Genomic DNA, 23223 nt, shown 5'->3' on the forward strand with positions numbered 1-23223 from the left:
TAACTCTCCCCACGTGTCAGACCCTTTGACTCCCGCCCAAGGGACTCACGCTCAAATGGCGCCAAGTACATCTAGGGCGCCCATAGCGTTTACTTTACAAGACATGGCGGCAGTCATGGATAATATACTGTCAGCGGTATTAGCCAGACTACCTGAACTTAGAGGTTAGCGAGATAGCTCTGGGGTGAGACAAAATGCAGAGCATACTGACACTTTAAGAACCATGTCTGATACTGCCTCACAATATGCAGAAGCTGAGGAAGGAGAGCTTCAGTCAGTGGGTGATGTTAATGACTCAGGAAAGATACCTGATTCTAATATTTCTACATTTAAATTTAAGCTTGAACACCTCCGCGTGTTACTTAGGGAGGTTTTAGCTGCTCTGAATGACTGTGATACCATTGCAGTGCCAGAGAAATTTTGTAGACTGGATAAATGCTTTGCAGTGCCGGTGTGTACTGATGATTTTCCAATACCTAAAAGGTTTACAGAAATTATTAATAAGGAATAGGATAGGTGTGCCGTTCTCTTCCCCTCCTATTTTTAGAAAAATGTTTTCCAATAGACGCCACCACACGGGACTTAAGGCAGACAGTCCCTAAGGTGGAGGGAGCAGTTTCTACTCTAGCAAAGCGTACTACTATCCCTGTCGAGGACAGTTGTGCTTTTTTAGAGCCAATGGATAAAAAATTAGAAGGTTACCTTAAGAAAATATTTATTCAACAAAGTTTTTATCCTACAGCCCATTGCATGCATTGCCCCTGTCACTGCTGCTGCGGCGTACTGGTTTGAGTCTCTGGAAGAGGCTTTACAGGTAGAGACTCCATTGGATGACATACTTGGCAAACTTAGAGCACTTAAGCTAGCCAATTATTTTATTTCTGATGCCATTGTTCATTTGAATAAACTAACGGCTAAGAATTCTGGTTTTGCTATACAGGCGCGCAGAGCGCTATGGCTTAAATCATGGTCAGCTGATGTGACTTTAAAATCTAAGCTACTTAACATTCCCTTCAAGGGGCAGACCCTATTCGGGCCTGGTTTGAAGGAGATTATTGCTGATATCACGGGAGGAAAAGGTTGTGCCCTTCCTCAGGACAGGTCCAAATCTAGGGCCAAACAGTCTAATTTTCGTGCCTTTCGAAACTTCAAGGCAGGTGCGGCATCAACTTCCTCTAATAATAAACAAGAGGGAACTTTTGCTCAATCCAAGACGGTCTGGAGACCAAACCAGACCTGGAAAAAAGGTAAGCACGTCAAAAAGCCTGCTGCTGCCTCTAAGACAGCATGAAGAAACGACCCCCTATCCGGTAACGGATCTAGTAGGGGGCAGAATTTCAACCTTCGCCCAGACGTGGGCAAGAGATGTTCAGGATCCCTGGGCGTTGGAAATTATATCCCAGGGATATCTTCTGGACTTCAAAGCTTCCCCCCCAAAAGGGAGATTTCACCTTTCACAATTATCTGCAAACCAGATAAAGAGTGAGGCATTCTTACACTGTGTACGAGACCTCCTAGTTATGGGAGTGATCCATCCAGTTCCAAAGGAGGAACAGGAACATGGTTTTTACTCAAATCTGTTTGTGGTTCCCAAAAAAGAGGGAACCTTCAGACCGATTTTGGATCTAAAGATCTTAAACAAATTCCTCAAAGTTCCGTCGTTCAAGATGGAAACTATTCGTACCATCCTACCACTGATCCAGGAGGGTCAATATATGACTACAGTGGATCTAAAGGATGCTTATCTTCACATTCCGATACACAAAGATCATCATAGGTTTCTCAGGTTTGCCTTTCAAGACAGGCATTACCAGTTGTAGCTCTTCCCTTTGGATTAGCTACAGCCCCAAGAATCTTTACAAAGGTTCTAGGGTCGCTTTTGGCGGTCCTAAGGCCGTGGGGCATAGCAGTAGCCCCTTATTTAGACGACATCCTGATACAGGCGTCAAACTTCCAAATTGCCAAGTCTCATACGGACGTAGTACTGGCATTTCTGAGGTCGCATGGGTGGAAAGTGAACGAGGAAAAGTGTTCTCTATCCCCACTCACAAGAGTTTCCTTTCTAGATAGATTCTGTAGAAATTAAATTTACCTTGACGGAGTCCAGGTTATCAAAGCTTCTAAATTCCTGTCGGGTTCTTCATTCCGTTCCGCGCCCTTTGGTGGCTCAGTGTATGGAAGTAATCGGCTTAATGGTAGCGGCAATGGACATAGTGCCGTTTGCATGCTTACATCTCAGACCGCTGCAACTATGCAGGCTCAGTCAGTGGAGCGGGGATTACACAGATTTGGCCCCTCAACTGAATCTGGACCAAGAGACCAGGGATCCTCTTCCCTGGTGGCTATCTCGGGTCCATCTGTCCAAAGGTATGACCTTCGCAGGCCAGATTGCACTATTGTAACAACAAATGCCTGCCTTCTAGGTTGGGGTGCAGTCTGGAACTCCCTGAAGGCTCAGGGATCGTGGACTCAGGAGGAGTCTCTCCTTCCAATAAATATTCTGGAACTAAGAGCGATATTCAAGGCTCTTCAGGTTTGGCCTCAGTTAGCAACTCTGAGGTACATCAGATTTCAGTCGGTCAACATCACGACTGTAGCTTACATCAACCATCGAGGGGGAACAAGAAGTTCCCTAGAGATGTTAGAAGTTTCAAAAATAATTCACTGGGCAGAGATTCACTCTTGCCACCTATCAGCTATCCATATCCCAGGTGTAGAGCACTGGGAGGCGGATTTTCTAAGTCGTCAGACTTTTCATCCGGGAGTGTGGGAACTCCATCCGGAGGTATTTGCACAACTGATTCTCCGTTGGGGCAAACCAGAACTGGATCTCATGGCGTCTCGCCAGGACGCCAAGCTTCCGTGTTACGGATCCAGGTCCAGGGATCCCAAGGCAACACTGATAGATACTCTAGCAGGGCCCTGGTCTTTCAACCTGGCTTATGTGTTTCCACCGTTTCCTGGCCACGCAGGACCTGGTATGCAGATCTAGTGGACATGTCATCCTTTCCACCATGGTCTCTGCCTCTGAGACAGGACCTTCTACTTCAGGGTCCTTTCAACCATCCAAATCTAATTTCTCTGAGGCTGACTGCCTGGAGATTGAATGCTTGATTTTATCAAAGCGTGGCTTCTCCGAGTCAGTTATTGATACCTTAATACAGGCACGAAAGCCTGTCACCAGGAAAATTTACCATAAGGTATGGCGTAGATATCTTTATTGGTGTGAATCCAAGGGTTACTCATGGAGTAAGGTCAGGATTCCTATGATTTTATCTTTTCTCCAAGAAGGTTTGGAGAAAGGATTGTCAGCTAGTTTCTTAAAGGGACAGATTTTTGCTCTGTCTATTCTTTTGCACTAGCGTCTGGCAGATGTTCCAGACGTTCAGGCATTTTGTCAGGCTTTAGTTTGAATCAAGCCTGTGTTTAAACCTGTTGCTCCACCATGGAGCTTAAACTTGGTTCTTAAGGTTCTTCAAGAAGTTCCGTTTGAACCTATTCATTCCATAGATATCAAACTTTTATCTTGGAAAGTTTTTTTTTTTTTTGGTAGCTATTTCCTCGGCTCGTAGAGTCTCTGAGCTATCTGCCTTACAATGTGATTCTCCTTATCTGATTTTTCATACGGATAAGGTAGTCCTGCGTACCAAACCTGGGTTCTTACCTAAGGTGGTATCTAACAAGAATATCAATCAAGAGATTGTGGTTCCATCCTTGTGTTACACAATCTGGACGTGGTCTGTGCTTTAAAGTTTTACATACAAGCTACTAAAGATTTTCGTCAAACATCTGCTTTGTTTGTTGTCTACTCTGGACAGAGGAGAGGTCAAAAGGCTTTGGCAACCTCTTTTTCTTTTTGGCTAAGAAGCTTAATCTGCTTAGCCTATGAGACTGCTGGACAGCAGCCTCCTGAAAGGATTACAGCTCATTCCACTAGAGCTGTGGCTTCCACTTGGGCCTTTAAAAATAAGGCTTCTGTTGAACAGATTTGCAAGGCGGCGACTTGGTCTTCGCTTCATACTTTTTCAAAATTTTACAAATTTTATACTTTTGCTTCATCGGAGGCTATATTTGGGAGAGAGGTTTTACAGGCAGTGGTTCCTTCCATTTAAGTTCCTGCCTTGTCCCTCCCTTCATCCGTGTACTTTAGCTTTGGTATTGGTATCCCACAAGTAATGGATGATCCGTGGACTGGATACACCTTACAAGAGAAAACACAATTTATGCTTACCTGATAAATTTATTTCTCTTGTGGTGTATCCAGTCCACGGCCCGCCCTGTCATTTTAAGGCAGGTAATTTTTAAATTTAAACTACAGTAACCACTGCACCCTATGGTTCCTCCTTTCTCGGCTTGTTTTCGGTCGAATGACTGGCTATGACAGTTAGGGAAGGAGCTATATTACAGCTCTGCTGTGGGTGTCCTCTTGCAACTTCCTGTTGGGAATGAGAATATCCCACAATTAATGGATGATCCGTGGACTGGATACTCCACAAGAGAATGCATAAATTGTGTTTTTAAGAAGCGCATCAAGCAATCCCCTTCCAGGAATGTCTGTCTTGTTAAAGTTCTTATTTTCTTGTTTTGTATCTTCTGATTTTCTCTTGTGCTTTGTCTCCAACTACAGCTTTTCTTTATGTAACAATAAGGCTGGAGACAGATTACATTAAAATTGTATAGCAAAAATGTCCCTCATTTAATTAATTCAACCATTTTTAATATGCACTAGCAAATGAGGATTATATTAGTATTTAGTCTTGCTTTGGTCTTGAGCCCATCACCAATCTGTCTTGTTATTTTTGGGCTGTATATAGGAAGCATTACGTACTGGAAAAGAGCCACCGGCTATATGGAAAGTCCAAAAGGCGTTGCTCCAAAAATTTATCCCTGAAGTGCGAGAGGAGCAGAGGTCATTTGCTGCTACGAACAGTGTACGTACAATATTTACATTTGATTGTTTTACTTTTATTAATATTTTTTGATGTTTGTGAGATTGCAACATATTGTACAAAATTGTTAAAAACGGGTTTGCTTTTCAGATTGTAATGTGTTCTATAAGAAGCTAAATGTTGAAATGAAACAGAAATTGTGTTGATTATAATAAAATGGTAGTTGGATAATGCATTAAAATGAGTATACAGAACACTAATTTTAGTGTGAGTGTAGGTCAATGCCACACTGAACCACATTTGTTAGCTGCTTGAGTAAAGTAAGTTCTAATTATCCATTAAATATTATATGCTTCTATTAGAAATTAAAGGGACAGTTTACTATAAAATTGATTTCCCTTAATGTGTTTCCAATTACTTTTTTTACCAGATGCAGAGTATAAAATGTATGAGATTTGCTTATTTATATATATTAAATAGCTGGTTTTGTGTTTTGAAGCCACAACCTAATAAAATGGGTTGAGCTTGTAGGTATAATAAGATATCATTACTTTATCACATTGTGTACATATACCTGCTTCTTTATTTTATATCTGTCCGTAAACCAATCATCAATACTTGGAGAGAACAATGGAAAATTAACATAATAATTACCTTATTTCTTTTACTGGCTGTATTAACACAGCTTGACCTTGAGGCCAAAAACTTTTAGAATAGGTGGGGATACCACAGGCTAAATAAACTAATTCAAATGCCAATATAAGGTTAATGGAAATACTTGTAAACAATTTAATACACTCCAGCAGGTAAAGTGGATCACTGGGAACAAATTAAAGGGGAGACATTTTTTGAGTAAACTGTCCCTTTGTGTTTTTTTTTAATATAAACAGCAATTCTAAAAAATTAATTGTAACATTTTCTCCTCTGTAGTATCTTGGATACTTTGGTGATGCAAAAACCAAGTACAAGCGTGTATATGTGAAGTTTGTGGAGAACACAAACAAGAAAGAATATGTGCGTGTTTGTTCTCTGAAGCCTAAGAGCAAAATTACAGTCCCTGCAAGGTACTAGTATCTAATTTTCACTTAATTTCAACTGTTTACTAAACTAAAGGGACATGAAACATTTTGACATTCTAATATAAAATTTGTAATTATGTGTAGTGAAAAATATTTCCTGTGTACTTCCATTGTTTGTTTGTTTTTCCTCTTTACGTTGATTAAACTCTAAAAATTGTGAAGACTGCCGTGCCCTTTTACAAGTCTAACCCTGACACACATCTAACTGGCCTCAACATAGATGCTAAGATGCAAGCAAAACACTGCAAGTTTTCTAACAAAATTACAGTGGCAATCTTTATTTACCCCAGTAACAAGTGCACCTCCAAGTAAAGCTAGTGGTATTGGGAGAGGTTTTTTTTAAAAAAAACAATGACTGCAAACAAGGTGTTGGCTTGTTCAGAAAGTATTAATCTTCGGCTCCTGTGCTAATATGTCCCTTTAAGCTTGTCTGAAGATTTGGTCACGCCATTCTGATTTTTATTCTTGGTGACGCATGGGTAGGTGACACGTGTGTGATTTGTTTTAGGACCCCCCACACAAAGACCAGTAACAAAGCACCAGAAATCTCTCCACCGAAATCCACACCGCCTAAAGTTGTGACTGTAAAACCCAAAGCTAAGCAGCCAAAGACCAAGGCTGAGCCTCCACCAAAGAAGAGGAAGCAGTGGAAAGAAGAATTTGAATCTTCTCAATCTGATTCATCTCCAGATATGCAAAGTGATGAGGAAGGTAAGCTTATAAATCTGGTTACCTTGTGAGATGCTGGACAGCAGGCAAGACACGTGCTTCCATTAAAAGTTCATAATTTACTATCAAGTTGATTTCTTAAGATCCCACATGTACTGTTTTTTTGTGTAATCAGACCAAGGTAACATAAGGTGCCCATTGTGTAAATAGATAAATATAAGAAATGCTTTCTGCTTCCCTAAAAGCTCAGCCCATTTAAATGGTTTGTGGTTTCATCTAGCAAAAATAACTTTCATATAGAAAAATGTAACTGATGCAATTTCCCCATATATTTTATACTTTTATACGCCGTTGATATAACAAGTCACTGGAAACTCATTAAGGGGAAACCAATGTTACCATACGCTGTCCCTTTAATGTAATGCAGATAAGTCTCTTTAGAAGACATTGTGGTTCATGTGATGGACAGTGGCAGTTAATATGTTCACATTTTATTGCTTAAAGGGACAGTAAAGTCAAAATGAAACTTTCATGATTCAGATAGGGCACTGGTTTTCAAACCTGTCCTCAGGCCTTCCTTACATGCCAGATTTTGAGGATATCTGAAATGGAGAATAGGTGAAATAATCAGTTGATTAGTAAACCTAACTAACAAACCAACTGCACTAACAGACAATTACAATAATAGGCTTCAATCGAGTAAAATGTTTAAGACACTCTTGCTGTTATGTTGCAAGATATTCTACATACAAATTCTGTTAAACAATCATTGTCTTAATACCACATAAAAGATTTAGTAGCCTTGAGATAAAAAATAATTATTATATTCACAATTCTGTCAGGTAGATACATATGTTATTAAGGGAGGATTATCCCAATAATTCCCAAGATTATACTGACCATAAATCACCTTTGTGACTCAGAGAGTATGGTAGATCTATTTGTTGAAAGAAACCCTTTGCTTCAACTGGATACGAAATCTCTCCTGCGTTCACACGATCGCGGTGCTGCTTCACAATTCACTAAACACTAAGGAGTGTTCAGCCAACAACAACACTGGAAACAGACAAACAGAAAAAGCGCAACCACGACTCAAGGTAAAATGTTTAATATCTTCACTCTGAGCATGTAATAAGTTTCACTTACAAGAAATTTAAAATAATGATGCCTTTGTAACAACACACAGTCTGCAGTTTCCGGTTTCAGAACAGCTGATCCTGCTTCCACCTCTGTGTACCTATAGCGTGTGGAGTCCGTCACTGGCAATCTCGAGGTAAGTCTCTAGCCCTTGAAATGGTAGTGATGTCTGTGGCTTTGTCCCCGTCTACGCGTTTCATCCGGCTTCTGCAGACTTTATCAAGGCACTGGACGCGTAGACGGGGACAAAGCCACAGACATCACTACCATTTCAAGGGCTAAAGAGACTTACCTCGAGATTGCCAGTGACGGACTCCACACGCTATAGGTACACAGAGGTGGAAGCAGGATCAGCTGTTCGGAAACCAGAAACTGCAGGTTGTGTGTTGTTACAAAGGCATCATTATTTTAAATTTCTTGTAAGTGCAACTTATTACATGCTCAGAGTGAAGATATTAAACATTTTACCTTGAGTCGTGGTTGCGCTTTTTCTGTTCTTCTTTTTCCAGTGATTAGTAAACATTTTTATTTTACCTGCTCTCACTCAAGGTGATCCTGAAAATCTGACGTTAGGGAGTCCTGAGGTCAGGTTTGAAAAACATTGAGATAGGTCATGCAATTTTAAACAATTTTCCAATTTAGTTTTATCATCAAATTTGCTTTTTTCTTTTGGTATTCTTTTTTGAAAGCTAAACCTAGGTGGTCTCTAAACCCTTGAATGCTGCCTCTTATCTCAGGGCATTTTGACAGTTTTTTACATCTAGACAGCGCTAGTTCATATAGATAATATTGTGCTCACTCCTGTGGAGTCAGCACTGATTGGGTTAAATGCAAGTCTGTCAAAAGAACTGATATAAGGGGGCAGTCTGCAGAGGCTTAGATACATGGCGTAGATTCCGGTAAGATTGTTTCATTTTATTTTGATATGTGAATGTAATGTTAACAAAACAAGGTAGGGTCCCAGTGGAACTCCTTTTATTTCTTTCATGTAATTAGCAAGAGTCCATGAGCTAGTGACGTATGGGATATACATTCCTACCAGGAGGGGCAAAGTTTCCCAAACCTCAAAATGCCTATAAATACACCCCTCACCACACCCACAAATCAGTTTTACAAACTTTGCCTCCTATGGAGGTGGTATAGTAAGTTTGTGCTAGATTCTGCGTTGATATGCGCTCCGCAGCAGGTTGGAGCCCGGTTTTCCTCTCAGCGTGCAGTGAATGTCAGAGGGATGTGAGGATAGTATTGCCTATTTGAATTCAATTATCTCCTTCTACGGGGTCTATTTCATAGGTTCTCTGTTATCGGTCGTAGAGATTCATCTCTTACCTCCCTTTTCAGATCGACGATATACTCTTATTTATATACCATTACCTCTGCTGATTTTCGTTTCAGTACTGCTTTGGCTTTCTACAACATGTAGATGAGTGTCCTGGGGTAAGTAAGTCTTATTTTCTGTGACACTCTAAGCTATGGTTGGGCACTTTTTTATAAAGTTCTAAATATATGTATTCAAACATTTATTTGCCTTGACTCAGGATGTTCAACATTCCTTATTTCAGACAGTCAGTTTCATATTTGGGATAATGCATATGAATAAATCAATTTTTTTCTTACCTTAAAATTTGACTTTTTCCCTGTGGGCTGTTAGGCTCGCGGGGCTGAAAATGCTTCATTTTATTGCGTCATTCTTGGCGCTGACTTTTTTGGCGCAAAAATTTTTTTCCTTTTTCCGGCGTCATACGTGTCGCCGGAAGTTGCGTCATTTTTTACGCTCTTTTGCGCCAAAAGTGTCGGCGTTCCGGATATGGCGTCATTTTTGGCGCCAAAAGCATTTAGGCGCCAAATAATGTGGGCGTCATTTTTGGCGCTAAAAAAATAAGGGCGTCACTATTGTCTCCACATTATTAAAGTCTCATTATTTATTGCTTCTGGTTGCTAGAAGCTTGTTCACTGGCATTTTTTCCCATTCCTGAAACTGTCATTTAAGGAATTTGATCAATTTTGCTTTATATGTTGTTTTTTCTATTACATATTGCAAGATGTCCCAGATTGACCCTGAGTCAGAAGATACTTCTGGAAAATCGCTGCTTGGTGCTGGAGCTACCAAAGCTAATTGTATCTGCTGTAAACTTATGGTATCTGTTCCTCCAGCTGTTGTTTGTACTGTTTGTCATGACAAACTTGTTAATGCAGATAATATTTCCTTTAGTACTGTTACATTACCTGATGCTGTTCCGTCAACATCTAATACTCAGAGTGTTCCTGATAACATAAGAGATGTTGTTTCTAAATCCATTAAGAAGGCTATGTCTGTTATTCCTCCTTCTAGTAAACGTAAAAAGTCTTTTAAAACTTCTCATTTTTCAGATGAATTTTTAAATGAACATCATCATTCTGATAATGGTTCTTCTGGTTCAGAGGATTCTGTCTCAGAGGTTGATGCTGATAAATCTTCATATTTATTTAAAATGGAATGTATTCGTTCTTTACTTAAAGAAGTCCTAATTGCATTAGAAATTGAGGATTCTGGTCCTCTTGATACTAAATCTAAACGTTTAGATAAGGTTTTTAAATCTCCTGTAGTTATTCCAGAAGTTTTTCCTGTCCCTAGTGCTATTTCTGAAGTAATTTCCAGGGAATGGAATAATTTGGGTAATTCATTTACTCCTTCTAAACGTTTTAAGCAATTATATCCAGTGCCATCTGACAGATTAGAGTTTTGGGACAAAATCCCTAAGGTTGATAGGGCTGTCTCTACTCTTGCTAAGCGTACTACTATTCCTACGGCAGATGGTACTTCCTTTAAGGATCCTTTAGATAGGAAAATTGAATCCTTTCTAAGAAAAGCTTACTTGTGTTCAGGTAATCTTCTTAGACCTGCTATATCTTTAGCGGATGTTGCTGCAGCTTCAACTTTTTGGTTAGAAGCTTTAGCGCAACAAGTAACAGATCATAATTCTCATAGCATTATTATTCTTCTTCAACATGCTAATAATTTTATTTGTGATGCCATCTTTGATATCATTAGAGTTGATGTCAGGTATATGTCTCTAGCTATTTTAGCTAGAAGAGCTTTATGGCTTAAAACTTGGAATGCTGATATGTCTTCTAAGTCTACTCTGCTTTCCTTTTCTTTCCAGGGTAATAAATTGTTTGGTTCTCAGTTGGATTCTATTATCTCAACTGTTACTGGAGGGAAAGGAACTTTTTTACCACAGGATAAAAAATCTAAATGTAAATATAGGTCTAATAATCGTTTTCGTTCCTTTCGTCACAATAAGGAACAAAAGCCTGATCCTTCACCCACAGGAGTGGTATCAGTTTGGAAACCATCTCCAGTCTGGAATAAATCCAAGCCTTTTAGAAAATCAAAGCCAGCTCCTAAGTCCACATGAAGGTGCAGCCCTCATTCCAGCTCAGCTGGTAGGGGGCAGATTACGTTTTTTCAAAGAAATTTGGATCAATTCCGTTCACAATCTTTGGATTCAGAACATTGTTTCAGAAGGGTACAGAATTGGCTTCAAGATAAGGCCTCCTGCAAAGAGATTTTCTTTCATGTAATTAGCAAGAGTCCATGAGCTAGTGACGTATGGGATATACATTCCTACCAGGAGGGGCAAAGTTTCCCAAACCTTAAAATGCCTATAAATACACCCCTCACCACACCCACAATTCAGTTTTACAAACTTTGCCTCCTATGGAGGTGGTGAAGTAAGTTTGTGCTAGATTCTACGTTGATATGCGCTCCGCAGCAGGTTGGAGCCCGGTTTTCCTCTCAGCGTGCAGTGAATGTCAGAGGGATGTGAAGAGAGTATTGCCTATTTGAATGCAGTGATCTCCTTCTACGGGGTCTATTTCATAGGTTCTCTGTTATCGGTCGTAGAGATTCATCTCTTACCTCCCTTTTCAGATCGACGATATACTCTTATATATATATACCATTACCTCTGCTGATTACAGTTTCAGTACTGGTTTGGCTATCTGCTATATGTAGATGAGTGTCCTGGGGTAAGTAAATCTTATTTTCTGTGACACTCTAAGCTATGGTTGGGCACTTTGTTTATAAAGTTCTAAATATATGTATTCAAACATTTATTTGCCTTGACTCAGAATGTTCAACATTCCTTATTTTTCAGACAGTCAGTTTCATATTTGGGATAATGCATTTGAATTAATCTTTTTTTCTTACCTTCAAAAATTTGACTCTTTTTTTTCCCTGTGGGCTGTTAGGTTTTCTTTCCCGTGTCCCAGTAAACCCAGCGAAGGCTCAAGCATTTCTGAAATGTGTTTCAGATCTAGAGTTGGCTGGAGTAATTATGCCAGTTCCAGTTCTGGAACAGGGACTGGGGTTTTATTCAAATTTCTTCATTGTACCAAAGAAGGAGAATTCCTTCAGACCAGTTCTGGATCTAAAAATATTGAATCGTTATGTAAGGATACCAACATTCAAAATGGTAACTGTAAGGACTATCCTGCCTTTTGTTCAGCAAGGGCATTATATGTCTACAATAGATTTACAGGATGCATATCTGCATATTCCGATTCATCCAGATCACTATCAGTTTCTGAGATTCTCTTTACTAGACAAGCATTACCAGTTTGTGGCTCTGCCGTTTGGCCTAGCTACAGCTCCAAGAATTTTTACGAAGGTTCTCGGTGCCCTTCTGTCTGTAATCAGAGAACAGGGTATTGTGGTATTTCCTTATTTGGACGATATCTTGGTACTTGCTCAGTCTTCACATTTAGCAGAATCTCATAAGAATCGACTTGTGTTGTTTCTTCAACATCATGGTTGGAGGATCAATTTACCAAAAAGTTCATTGATTCCTCAGACACAGGTAACCTTTTTAGGTTTCCAGATAGATTCAGTGTCCATGACTCTATCTTTGACAGACAAGAGACGTCTAAAATTGATATCAGCTTGTCGAAACCTTCAGTCACAATCATTCCCTTTGGTAGCCTTATGCATGGAAATTCTAGGTCTTATGACTGCTGCATCGGACGCGATCCCCTTTGCTCGTTTTCACATGCGGCCTCTTCAGCTCTGTATGCTGAACCAGTGGTGCAGGGATTACACAAAGATATCTCAATTAATATCTTTAAAACCGATTGTACGACACTCTCTGACGTGGTGGACAGATCACTATCGTTTTAGTTCAGGGGGCTTCTTTTGTTCTTCCGACCTGGACTGTAATTTCAACAGATGCAAGTCTTACAGGTTGGGGAGCTGTGTGGGGGTCTCTGACAGCACAAGGGGTTTGGGAATCTCAGGAGGTGAGATTACCGATCAATATTTTGGAACTCCGTGCAATTTTCAGAGCTCTTCAGTCTTGGCCTCTTCTAAAGAGAGAATCGTTCATTTGTTTTCAGACAGACAATGTCACAACTGTGCCATACATCAATCATCAAGGAGGGACTCACAGTCCTCTGGCTATGAAAGAAGTATCTCGAATTCTGGTATGGGCGGAATCCAGCTCCTGTCTAGTTTCTGCGGTTCATATCCCAGGTATAGACAATTGGGAAGCGGATTATCTCAGTCGCCAAACGTTACATCCGGGCAAATGGTCTCTTCACCCAGAGGTATTTCTTCAGATTGTTCAAATGTGGGGACTTCCAGAAATAGATTTGATGGCCTCTCATCTAAACAAGAAACTTCCCAGGTATCTGTCCAGATCCAGGGATCCTCAAGCGGTAGCAGTGGATGCATTGTCACTTCCTTGGAAGTATCATCCTGCCTATATCTTTACACCTCTAGTTCTTCTTCCAAGAGTAATCTCCAAGATTCTGAAGGAATGCTCGTTTGTTCTGCTGGTAGCTCCAGCATGGCCTCACAGGTTTTGGTATGCGGATCTTGTCCGGATGGCCTCTTGCCAACCGTGGACTCTTCCGTTAAGGCCAGACCTTCTGTCGCAAGGTCCTTTTTTCCATCAGGATCTCAAATCCTTAAATTTAAAGGTATGGAGATTGAACGCTTGATTCTTAGTCAAAGAGGTTTCTCTGACTCTGTGATTAATACTATGTTACAGGCTCATAAATCTGTATCTAGGGAGATATATTATAGAGTCTGGAAGACTTATATTTCTTGGTGTCTTTCTCATCATTTTTCCTGGCATTCTTTTAGAATTCCGAGAATTTTACAGTTTCTTCAGGATGGTTTGGATAAAGGTTTGTCTGCAAGTTCCTTGAAAGGACAAATCTCTGCTCTTTCTGTTCTTTTTCACAGAAAGATTGCTAATCTTCCTGATATTCATTGTTTTGTACAAGCTTTGGTTCGTATAAAACCTGTCATTAAGTCAATTTCTCCTCCTTGGAGTTTGAATTTGGTTCTGAGGGCTCTTCAAGCTCCTCCGTTTGAACCTATGCATTCATTGGACATTAAATTACTTTCTTGGAAAGTTTTGTTCCTTTTGGCCATCTGTTCTGCCAGAAGAGTTTCTGAATTATCTGCTCTTTCTTGTGAGTCTCCTTTTCTGATTTTTCACCAGGATAAGGCGGTGTTGCGAACTTCTTTTAAATTTTTACCTAAGGTTGTGAATTCCAACAACATTAGTAGAGAAATTGTGGTTCCTTCATTATGTCCTAATCCTAAGAATTCTAAGGAGAAATCATTGCATTCTTTGGATGTAGTTAGAGCTTTGAAATATTATGTTGAAGCTACTAAGAATTTCCGAAAGACTTCTAGTCTATTTGTTATCTTTTCCGGTTCTAGGAAAGGTCAGAAGGCCTCTGCCATTTCTTTGGCATCTTGGTTGAAATCTTTAATTCATCATGCTTATGTTGAGTCAGGTAAAACTCCGCCTCAAAGGATTACAGCTCATTCTACTAGGTCAGTTTCTACTTCCTGGGCGTTTAGGAATGAAGCTTCGGTTGATCAGATTTGCAAAGCAGCAACTTGGTCTTCTTTGCATACTTTTACTAAATTCTACCTTTTTGATGTGATTTCTTCTTCTGAAGCTGTCTTTGGTAGAAAAGTACTTCAGGCAGCTGTTTCAGTTTGAATCTTCTGCTTATATTTTCAGTTTTTTTCTTTATAAGATTTAAACTTTATTTTTGGGTGTGGATTTTTTTCAGCGGAATTGGCTGTCTTTATTTTATCCCTCCCTCTCTAGTGGCTCTTGCGTGGAAGATCCACATCTTGGGTAGTCATTATCCCATACGTCACTAGCTCATGGACTCTTGCTAATTACATGAAAGAAAACATAATTTATGTAAGAACTTACCTGATAAATTCATTTTTCATATTAGCAAGAGTCCATGAGGTCCACCCTTTTTTTGTGGTGGTTATGATTTTTTTGTATAAAGCACAATTATTCCAATTCCTTATATTTATGCTTCACACTTTTTTCTTTTCACCCCAGTTCTTGGCTATTCGTTAAACTGATTTGTGGGTGTGGTGAGGGGTGTATTTATAGGCATTTTGAGGTTTGGAAAACTTTGCCCCTCCTGGTAGGAATGTATATCCCATACGTCACTAGCTCATGGACTCTTGCTAATATGAAAGAAATTAATTTATCAGGTAAGTTCTTACATAAATTATGTTTTTTATAAGGAATCATGGGTTAATATCTCCTGAGGGGGGTTATTGAACAGGGTTCTATCTGCTAATGTGTAGCAATACCTAGGCTCATGGCTTTACGGAACATAACGGCCTTATCTGAATGACGTAATCTCTCTAAATTGCGTACCCTTTTTGTGACTGGCACGGTACACCTTGTGACGGGTGCGGTTACTGTGTTTCTCACTTCCGTATGCTGACTGTGTGTGACAGAGTCTAAAGGCTTGTGAGTTATCTGGTTCACAGGAGGTGGTGAGTGCCCCAGCCATTGGGGGTGTAAAAAGGGTGCCAGTTAGTTTTTGCCATTTTTGTAATCCCAAGATTATGGAGGATTCTGATACGTTAGACACAGATGTCTCCGATATGGAGACTGCGTCTTGTGATGAATATGAAATGGCCCGGGTAATCAATGCCCATCAGTTATGTTCCGATTGTCGTTCTAGAGTACTCTCTTCTCCCGAATCAGGGAGCTTAGAGTGCATTGAGCCATCCGCCTCCGTGGTTTCCATGTCCCGTGAGGCGCGTGCCCCAAACCCTTTATCGGCTACACAAGCAGGGGTCCATATGGCCTTTACTCCTCCAGAGGGTGGCTTGTTTCCTCCAGAGGTTAGGTCACGGTTCCGCATGGCCATTTCTATGGCACTGACTCATTTATATCTCCCAAGCAAAATATTTCACAGATACTGTCCGTGTTCTGATAACCAGGGCCGTCGGGCAGGGGATCGCCTGATTCAGTTCGGCCTCCTGGGGAAGCGTTGGCCTCTGAGGCTTCAGGGGCCCGAACCTCAGGGGGGGTCGGGGTTTTTCGTTGATCCGATGAGGGATAATTTTGCCTTCCGTTATAGGCTGGCACGTCTTTGTGTTCTTTTAAGGCATGTTTTGGCGATGTTAGAGGATCCCAGTCCTAATGGGCCAAGGGATCCAAGGCCTTAGACGCTGGATGGAAATTGGATGCGACGTTTGGGGGATGAAGCCAATCTCCTTAACGTCTCTGTTTTATTTTTTCTTTATGTTTCGGTTCTAGTTCTGAGCTTGGGTGAATGTGGCCTCTGATCGGCTGGTCCCATTGGCGTTCTCATTCACCTTGGGCATTCACCCGATGGGTGGATATGTTTCATTTGTTTTTCTTAAACTCATGTCTGTTAGATTTTCATTTGTAAGAACGTTCTTCTCTGTAACCGATACTTGCGATTTTGGTCGCGTTGGCACTTCCACGGAAGTTGCACACTTTTTGAATAATAGAATTATGTTTTCTAGTTCATTTATCGATCCTTCGGGTTGAGTTTTCTTGGACCTTGGGCAGTTCTGGAGTGTCCTTATACCAGGCAGGTACTGGTCGGACGCTTTTCTGCTTTTACCTGGGTTCATGTCACCCTCGTGGTGCTGATTTACTCCTGTCGGATTCTGTATGTCACTTGGCCTATTGCTATGGACTCCGCGCTCGGATCCTATTCGAAGTATGAGGCCTAGTGTTTAGATACAACCCCTCTGATAGAGGGTTGTGAGTGCCGATCTAAAGTTGGCTTTTTCTGGCTACTTGCCTGGGATATGGATCTGTTTTTGTAGACGTCATCATGGTTCTTTCAAGTCCCTGGGAACTCAGAACCATAGTTTTCATTCCTTTGGAGTTGGGAGATGTGAGTGACCTATGTGGTCTGGTGTTCCCAGTGGTGAATGATTTGCGTCTTCACTTGAGGTTCTTCCGGAGGCTGATTCTTTGGCCTATTAAACATTTTCTTGCGGTGGCGGAGTCTTTCCCCTTCCCGCCTTGGGCGGGTCATCTGGCCTGGAAGCACAGGCATGTCCTTTCTTTGCTCAGAGATGCATTACTCTAAGAGGTGGAGTGCAGGGGTTTCCTGCCTTCTGTGGGGAGCTGCAAGGCTTCAAGCTTTTACCCTGTCAAAGGTTTTTTTTTTTTTCGGAAGATCGATCCTGGCTGTTGTCTCTTCCATATTATACACTTGGTCTGACCATAGTCTTCGACGTTCGGGTGTTATCTGTGTCCTCGTTGCATATCTAGCCTTGGGGCTTAACAGTGAAGAGTCAAGGTCGGTTACAGACGGTCGCCATTCTGGGGTCCTGTAGTTGACCATTTATCCTTGATGATCTGTTAAGGGCTTCGTGGAGGGTGCTTTACGTCTATCTCTCTGGGATGGCAAGTAAGGTTCAGGGTTCACATTCACCTTTGGGTGTTGGTTGCTACCTTGCTAGTTTGTGTAACACGTGGTTACGCTTGTCTACAAGATTTTTCCTTGCAATCCAAGAGTGCTGAATTCTCAAACTGTTCAGGAGTTCTTTAAGACTCTTGGGTTTGAGGCTGTTGCTAGATCGCCAAGTCTACAGACTTTAGATGGTGCGCTCCTAATCATAGGAGGCAGCTTAGGGTTCCTCTGGAAGTTAGATCTTTCTATCAATTCCGTTTTTTGAGAACTCTGGCCTAGGTCCATGTCTCTCCCTGGATGGGTGTGGACAGTTCTGTTTCTCCTTAGGTGTTTGTGGTTCCGTGTGCCCCTCTCAGAGAGGGGCGGGGCTCTGTTTCTCATGCGAGATGCCTATCTGCCTGTGGCTTAGGTTCTAGGTCTCTCTGACGGATACCTACTGGTCTTCTGGCGCATTCAGTGTTCCTTGTAGACTCCAGGTATCTTTCAACTGGGTTGGCGATATGGCCGAGGAGTCTCGCCTCTATGGTAGGGTGGTTTCCGTTGCTTTGGTCTCCTTCTCTCCTAGAGTGTGGGGGATGGGTTCTCCTGGTTCGGAGTTACCTTAGTATCTGTGGCGACCTGTGGGTCCTTTTTTTCTTGCCTTGTAAGGGTTTTTCCCTTCTTGCGTTATCAGAATCCTGGAAAGTTAGATGTGGAGTAGTAACTGGTTACACCGCTCCTGCAGCGGAAGGCTGGGGGTTTGAACCTTGTTGGGGCTCCTGTTAAATGTTGGATTCTGATATATAGATGCTGGGGGTCTGTGAGCCCTCTTCCATTGGGAAGTGTTCCTCTTTGAGGAAAACGTCAGGGTAGGTGGGTCTCGTACCCGAGCACAAAGTCTATCCTGACTCACTGTAGCATGCCGTTTGTAGTAGTGGTCAGAGGTCTACTCAGGGGCTTTGTTCCTTGTTGACCCATCTCTTTTTCTTCCAGAGGTCTGGGACTCTTGTCTTTGGTCTTTAGCGAACTAGCCTTTGGGCTGTGACCATTACCTTGGAGGGAAGGTCGGGGATCGGTTAATCTACGCAGTGTTGACCATTTTCTTCCAGAGTCGGTCCTCCCCTTCGGTGGGAGGACTTTTGATGTCCTCCTATTTTCTACTGGCATCTGGTGCTGGGACGCTCCTTAGAGCCCGGTATCTGAGGGCTGTTGTTGAGACTTTGGAAGGTTTGCCGTTTGAAACCAGCTACAGCTATTGCACTTTGAATGTGTGCTAGCAGACTTTAAAACGCCTTCGGTGGTTTGGGTTTCACGATGGTTGAGTCCGCTTTCCTACCTGGAAGCTGGACATTGTGAGTTCCTCTTCAGACGGTTTGGTGTTTTCCTGGAGAGCTCTTTACTTACTGCTGGGTTAGTTATCCTATTTCTGCTGTCTCTGATTGCCTAGCCTGCAGGTTTCGATCTGATACGAGGCAATACGGAACTCATGGTTTTCTGGAGTACCTTTATGGTATGTACGGGGTCGGGGATATGAGGGTGCCCCTTAAGTCCCTTTTGGGACGTGTTTCCCTGTGTATGGATCTCTCCTTTTTTTTTTTTTTTTTTTTTATTGGATCCTTGTGTTTCTAGGGAGTTTGTCTCCCTGGGCGCTACTATCATAAGACAACCGTGGGTTGTTCTAGGTTTATGAGCCGTGTGGATTGATCCTTTGGATTCTTATGGGAATCTGTTCTACTTTTTGGGGGCAGGTAGCGGTCCTTGTCTTTCGGCCGGGTACCTTCATGGGAGTCGAGAGCCACGGGGCTGACTCCTCGAAGGCTGTTTGTGCTCGACGGACTCTGGGACTGAGTGGTCTCTAGCTCGGCTTTGCTGGCGGTGTAACTAATATGCAGTTACCTGGGCTTCGGGTTTTCACCTGTGTCGTCGTCTTTTTTTTTTTGTTGTTTTTTTTTTTTTTAAGAATGTATTCTGGATCTGGACTTGTGGCTTGGTTTCGCCACAGCTACGGCACTCCGTTTTCCTGGTGGGTTGAACCTGAAATTTGATAGACCGGTGTCACTTCCGGTCCCTTAGCCGGTTCCACGGCTGTTGCCAGTAACGCTGCACGCCTCACAGCATCAACTCTCTGTCGGGTAATTCAGGCTGTGGTGCGTTTCGAAGAGGCCGCCTTTTGAACCCACTCGTTGTTTGCATTCAGTGTCCTCTAGCTTAGGTATTGTTTTCCCAAAAGTAATGAATGCAGCTGTGGACTCTTCCTATTTAAGAAGAAAAACATAAATTATGCTGAATTTTCTTTTCTTCTGACAGGAAGAGTCCACAGCTCCCGCCCGTGTTTTTATCTATGAGGCGGCTGTAATTTTTTGTTCTTCTGGCACCTTTTTTTTCACCCTGATATTTCTCCTACTGTTCCTTGTTCCCTTGGCAGAATGACTGGGGGATGAGGGAAGTGGGGGGAGGTATTTAAGCCTTTTGACTGGGGTGTCTTTGCCTCCTCTTGGTGGCCAGGTTCTGTATTTCCCAAAAGTAATGAATGCAGCTGTGGACTCTTCCCGTCAGAAGAAAAGAAAATTATCAGGTAAGCATAATTTATGTTTTTAAACAATAGCATTTCTGGAGTAGACTGTCCCTTTAAGATCAAATATTTACTTGCCATCTGCAATGTTTTTTAGAGTTTGAACCTCCACCACCACCGGTTACAACTCGCTTTTTGAATACTCGGGCCATGAAGGAGACATTCAAAGGCTACGTTGAGTTACTTGTTGGAATTGCATTGGATGGCGACATGATACAAACATTAGAAAAAAACAATGGTAAGAAATCTGCATTGTTTTGCACAGAACGTTATGTCAGCCATGTGGTATTATGAAGTAGCCATGTGGGGGCAGTGTAATACTTTTAATATTATAATTTGTTCTGCTATTTGTAAATTTACATTTCTTTTACAGCTTGCTGAGAGTAAACTGAACTCTAATTTGTTTTCATCATATACTAATTTATTGTGAGCAGTTCTTTTGTGTTTCTTGGTGCTTTGTAAGACTGTTCTGTTCTACTAGTTCTACACTGATGCTTTGTTTATGATGTGAAGAAGAATCCAGGAGACATTTTGAGTGAGCTGTATTGGAAATAACTAATATAGTATAGAACTTTTTCACATTGTGGATTTAAGGTTTTTTTAAAAGTGGGAAACATTTAAGTAAAAATTGTTTTTAAAGGGCTATTATAGTGGACAAATTGCATACTCTAATTTGCGAGAACATTTTAATGCTAGCAAACCCTGCAACTCTTTGTGGTAAACACATATTTAAAGTACCGATCAAGGTATGCAGAGCACTGCTGGTCCAGCACTTTAACTATAATTTTAACACCTTTGTGGGGGTTAAAAACCTAGAGATGCAGAGTTGTACTTGTTAGTGTTTACATTACACACTCTAACGAATAAGGGTATGTCATTTTTCCACGATAATTCAAATTCTTCTGTGCATGTATGTCGTCCTTTTTTTTTTTTTTTTTTGAGAGCTATACTAAAATCATTTTATGTATAATTAATAAAAATATCTATTCTTTATTATGCAGCTTGCTGTTAGTTACAATTAAGTGTACATTTATAAATCCACTATTCTGCTCAGAGAGTGAGGCTTAGATTAAGGGATGTTTCATAAGAATTCATGTACCATTATAAGAAGCTACTGTAGATTAAACTGACCATTGTAACTATCTATAAAGCATGCAAGGCTAAGATATGACATTATTCTAAAAAGTTGTCATATAGTGTATTATCACATAAAGCATTACCATTTGTGTATGAATTTTGTGTACAGCACTGCACACAATGGGGCCTATCTATCAAGCTCCGAATGGAGCTTGATGCCCCGTGTTTCTGGCGAGCCTGCAGGCTCGCCAGAAACAGCAGTTATGAAGCAGCAGTCACAAAGACCGCTGCTCCATAACCTGTCCGCCTGCTCTGAGCAGGCGGACAGACATTGCCGGAAATCAACCCGATAGAGTATGATCGGGTTGATTGACACCCCCCTGCTGGCGGCCCATTGGCCGCGAGTCTGCTGGGGGCGGCGTTGCACCAGCAGCTCTTGTGAGCTGCTGGTGCAATGCTGAATACGGCGAGCGTATTGCTCGCCGTATTCAGCGTGGTCTGGCGGATCTGATCCGCACTGTCGGATCAGGTCCGCCAGACTTTGTTAAATTGGGACCAATGGCATAAATTAGTGTTCATGTGTTAAAGGGACATTAAACACTTTGCGATGGTAATATAAAATGATAAATCGTATATATAAAAAAAAAACTGCAATAAACTTTCATTTATTTATTTTGTACCCTTTTCCTGTAATTCTATTCTGAAATTGTGAGCTGTTAAGTTCCGGTTTGAAATAGAAAGTGCAGAGCACTGTTATATTCCACAGAGCCATTGGCTGCACGCTCTAGTGACCTATTTTATTACTGTCCCTAATTGGCCACAGCTGAGAACGTAACCTACAACATGGCTGCTCCCATTGTTTTATAGACACTAAAACTTTACAGTTATTTTGTCAATATTTAAACAGCTAATGAAACTTTTTTTAAAATACATCTACATGTTATTCTCAGACTAATCTTTTCTTTGAATGCATCATTCTACCTAGCATTTATTTAGTGTTTACTGCCCCTTTAAGTATACATTAATGCTATTCATTTAGGGTATTTTCATTCCAAAGCTTACCACTTACATATTTTGATGATCTGTTTTTTAGATGATGTCCTCCTGCCTCACATGAGAAAGATTGAAGGCATGTTAAATGACAACAGAAGAAGATTACTTACAAAATTACAGCTGAATCAGCCTTTAAAGGTACAAACAATGCTGTGTCCCATAAACCTAGAAATGAATGTTGTAGTTAGAAAAAAAATGCTTTATTTTTTTAGATCACTTATTTCCATCTAAAGGGGAGGAGAATCTACGGCTTCATTCATTACTATTGGGTATTAAGAACCTGGTCACCAAGAGGAGGCAAAGACACCCCAGCCAAAGGCTTAAATACCTCCCCCACTTCCCTCATCCCCCAGTCATTCTTTGCCTTTCGTCACAGGAGGATGGCAGAGGAGTGCCGGAGTTTCATAGTAGTCTTATGGAGGGTAGTACTCTTCGCAGTGGGACTGGAGTGTTAAGTAGTCCTGTCAGTCTCTCAGTGAGAGCCTGGGCGAAAGTTAGAGTCCGGAGATGCAGGGAGAGTCTTTCTGCGAAACCATCCCGACTCATATTAACAGCTCCATAAGCAATCGACGTTGACGAGTTTCGCTGCCTGCTTTCTTCACTCAAGTCCATGTCATGAGCGACGCTACTAACCTGTCACACTTGAAGGGCCATGTTCCTGTTCCACAGCGTAGATTCTGGTAAGATTGTTTAATTTTTTATTAATGATGATAATGATAACAAAGAAGACAGGGTCACAGTGGGGTGCCTTTTTATCTTTACAGAATCAAGGGTTAATATTCCTGGAAGGGGGATTATTGAACAGGGGGGGGTTATACATAATATTGTTTGTGTCATTGCTGCGTTATGTGCGAGATGAGGCTCTGGCAATGTATGGAACTTTCAGGTGACTTGCGGGAATCTTGCGCTGCCATTTTTGGCGCGCTTTGTCCTAGTGCAGGTGCGGTCCTTCCAGGCATTCAACGTGACGGGGTGTGTCTATCCTTCTCTGTGGATCTGTGGCGCAGGAGACATAGCGGTTTCTGTAGTCCGGGTCCTAGGAGGTGGT

At 41.4% G+C, this 23223-nt stretch overlaps 1 protein-coding gene across 1 annotated transcript; it reads left to right on the forward strand.

The window, feature by feature from the left end:
* Positions 1-4814: 4814 nt before the first annotated feature.
* LOC128644491 (glutamine and serine-rich protein 1-like) lies at positions 4815-22421 on the forward strand (the record flags this gene model as incomplete). Its single annotated transcript, XM_053697074.1, has 5 exons — positions 4815-4931; positions 5820-5953; positions 6477-6679; positions 20143-20283; positions 22216-22421. Coding segments are annotated over 5 exons (786 nt in total), but the record flags the coding sequence as incomplete, so codon positions are not given.
* Positions 22422-23223: the final 802 nt, after the last annotated feature.

This window comes from Bombina bombina, unplaced genomic scaffold (genome assembly GCF_027579735.1).
Source record: "Bombina bombina isolate aBomBom1 unplaced genomic scaffold, aBomBom1.pri scaffold_2166, whole genome shotgun sequence".
Lineage (NCBI taxonomy): Eukaryota > Metazoa > Chordata > Amphibia > Anura > Bombinatoridae > Bombina > Bombina bombina.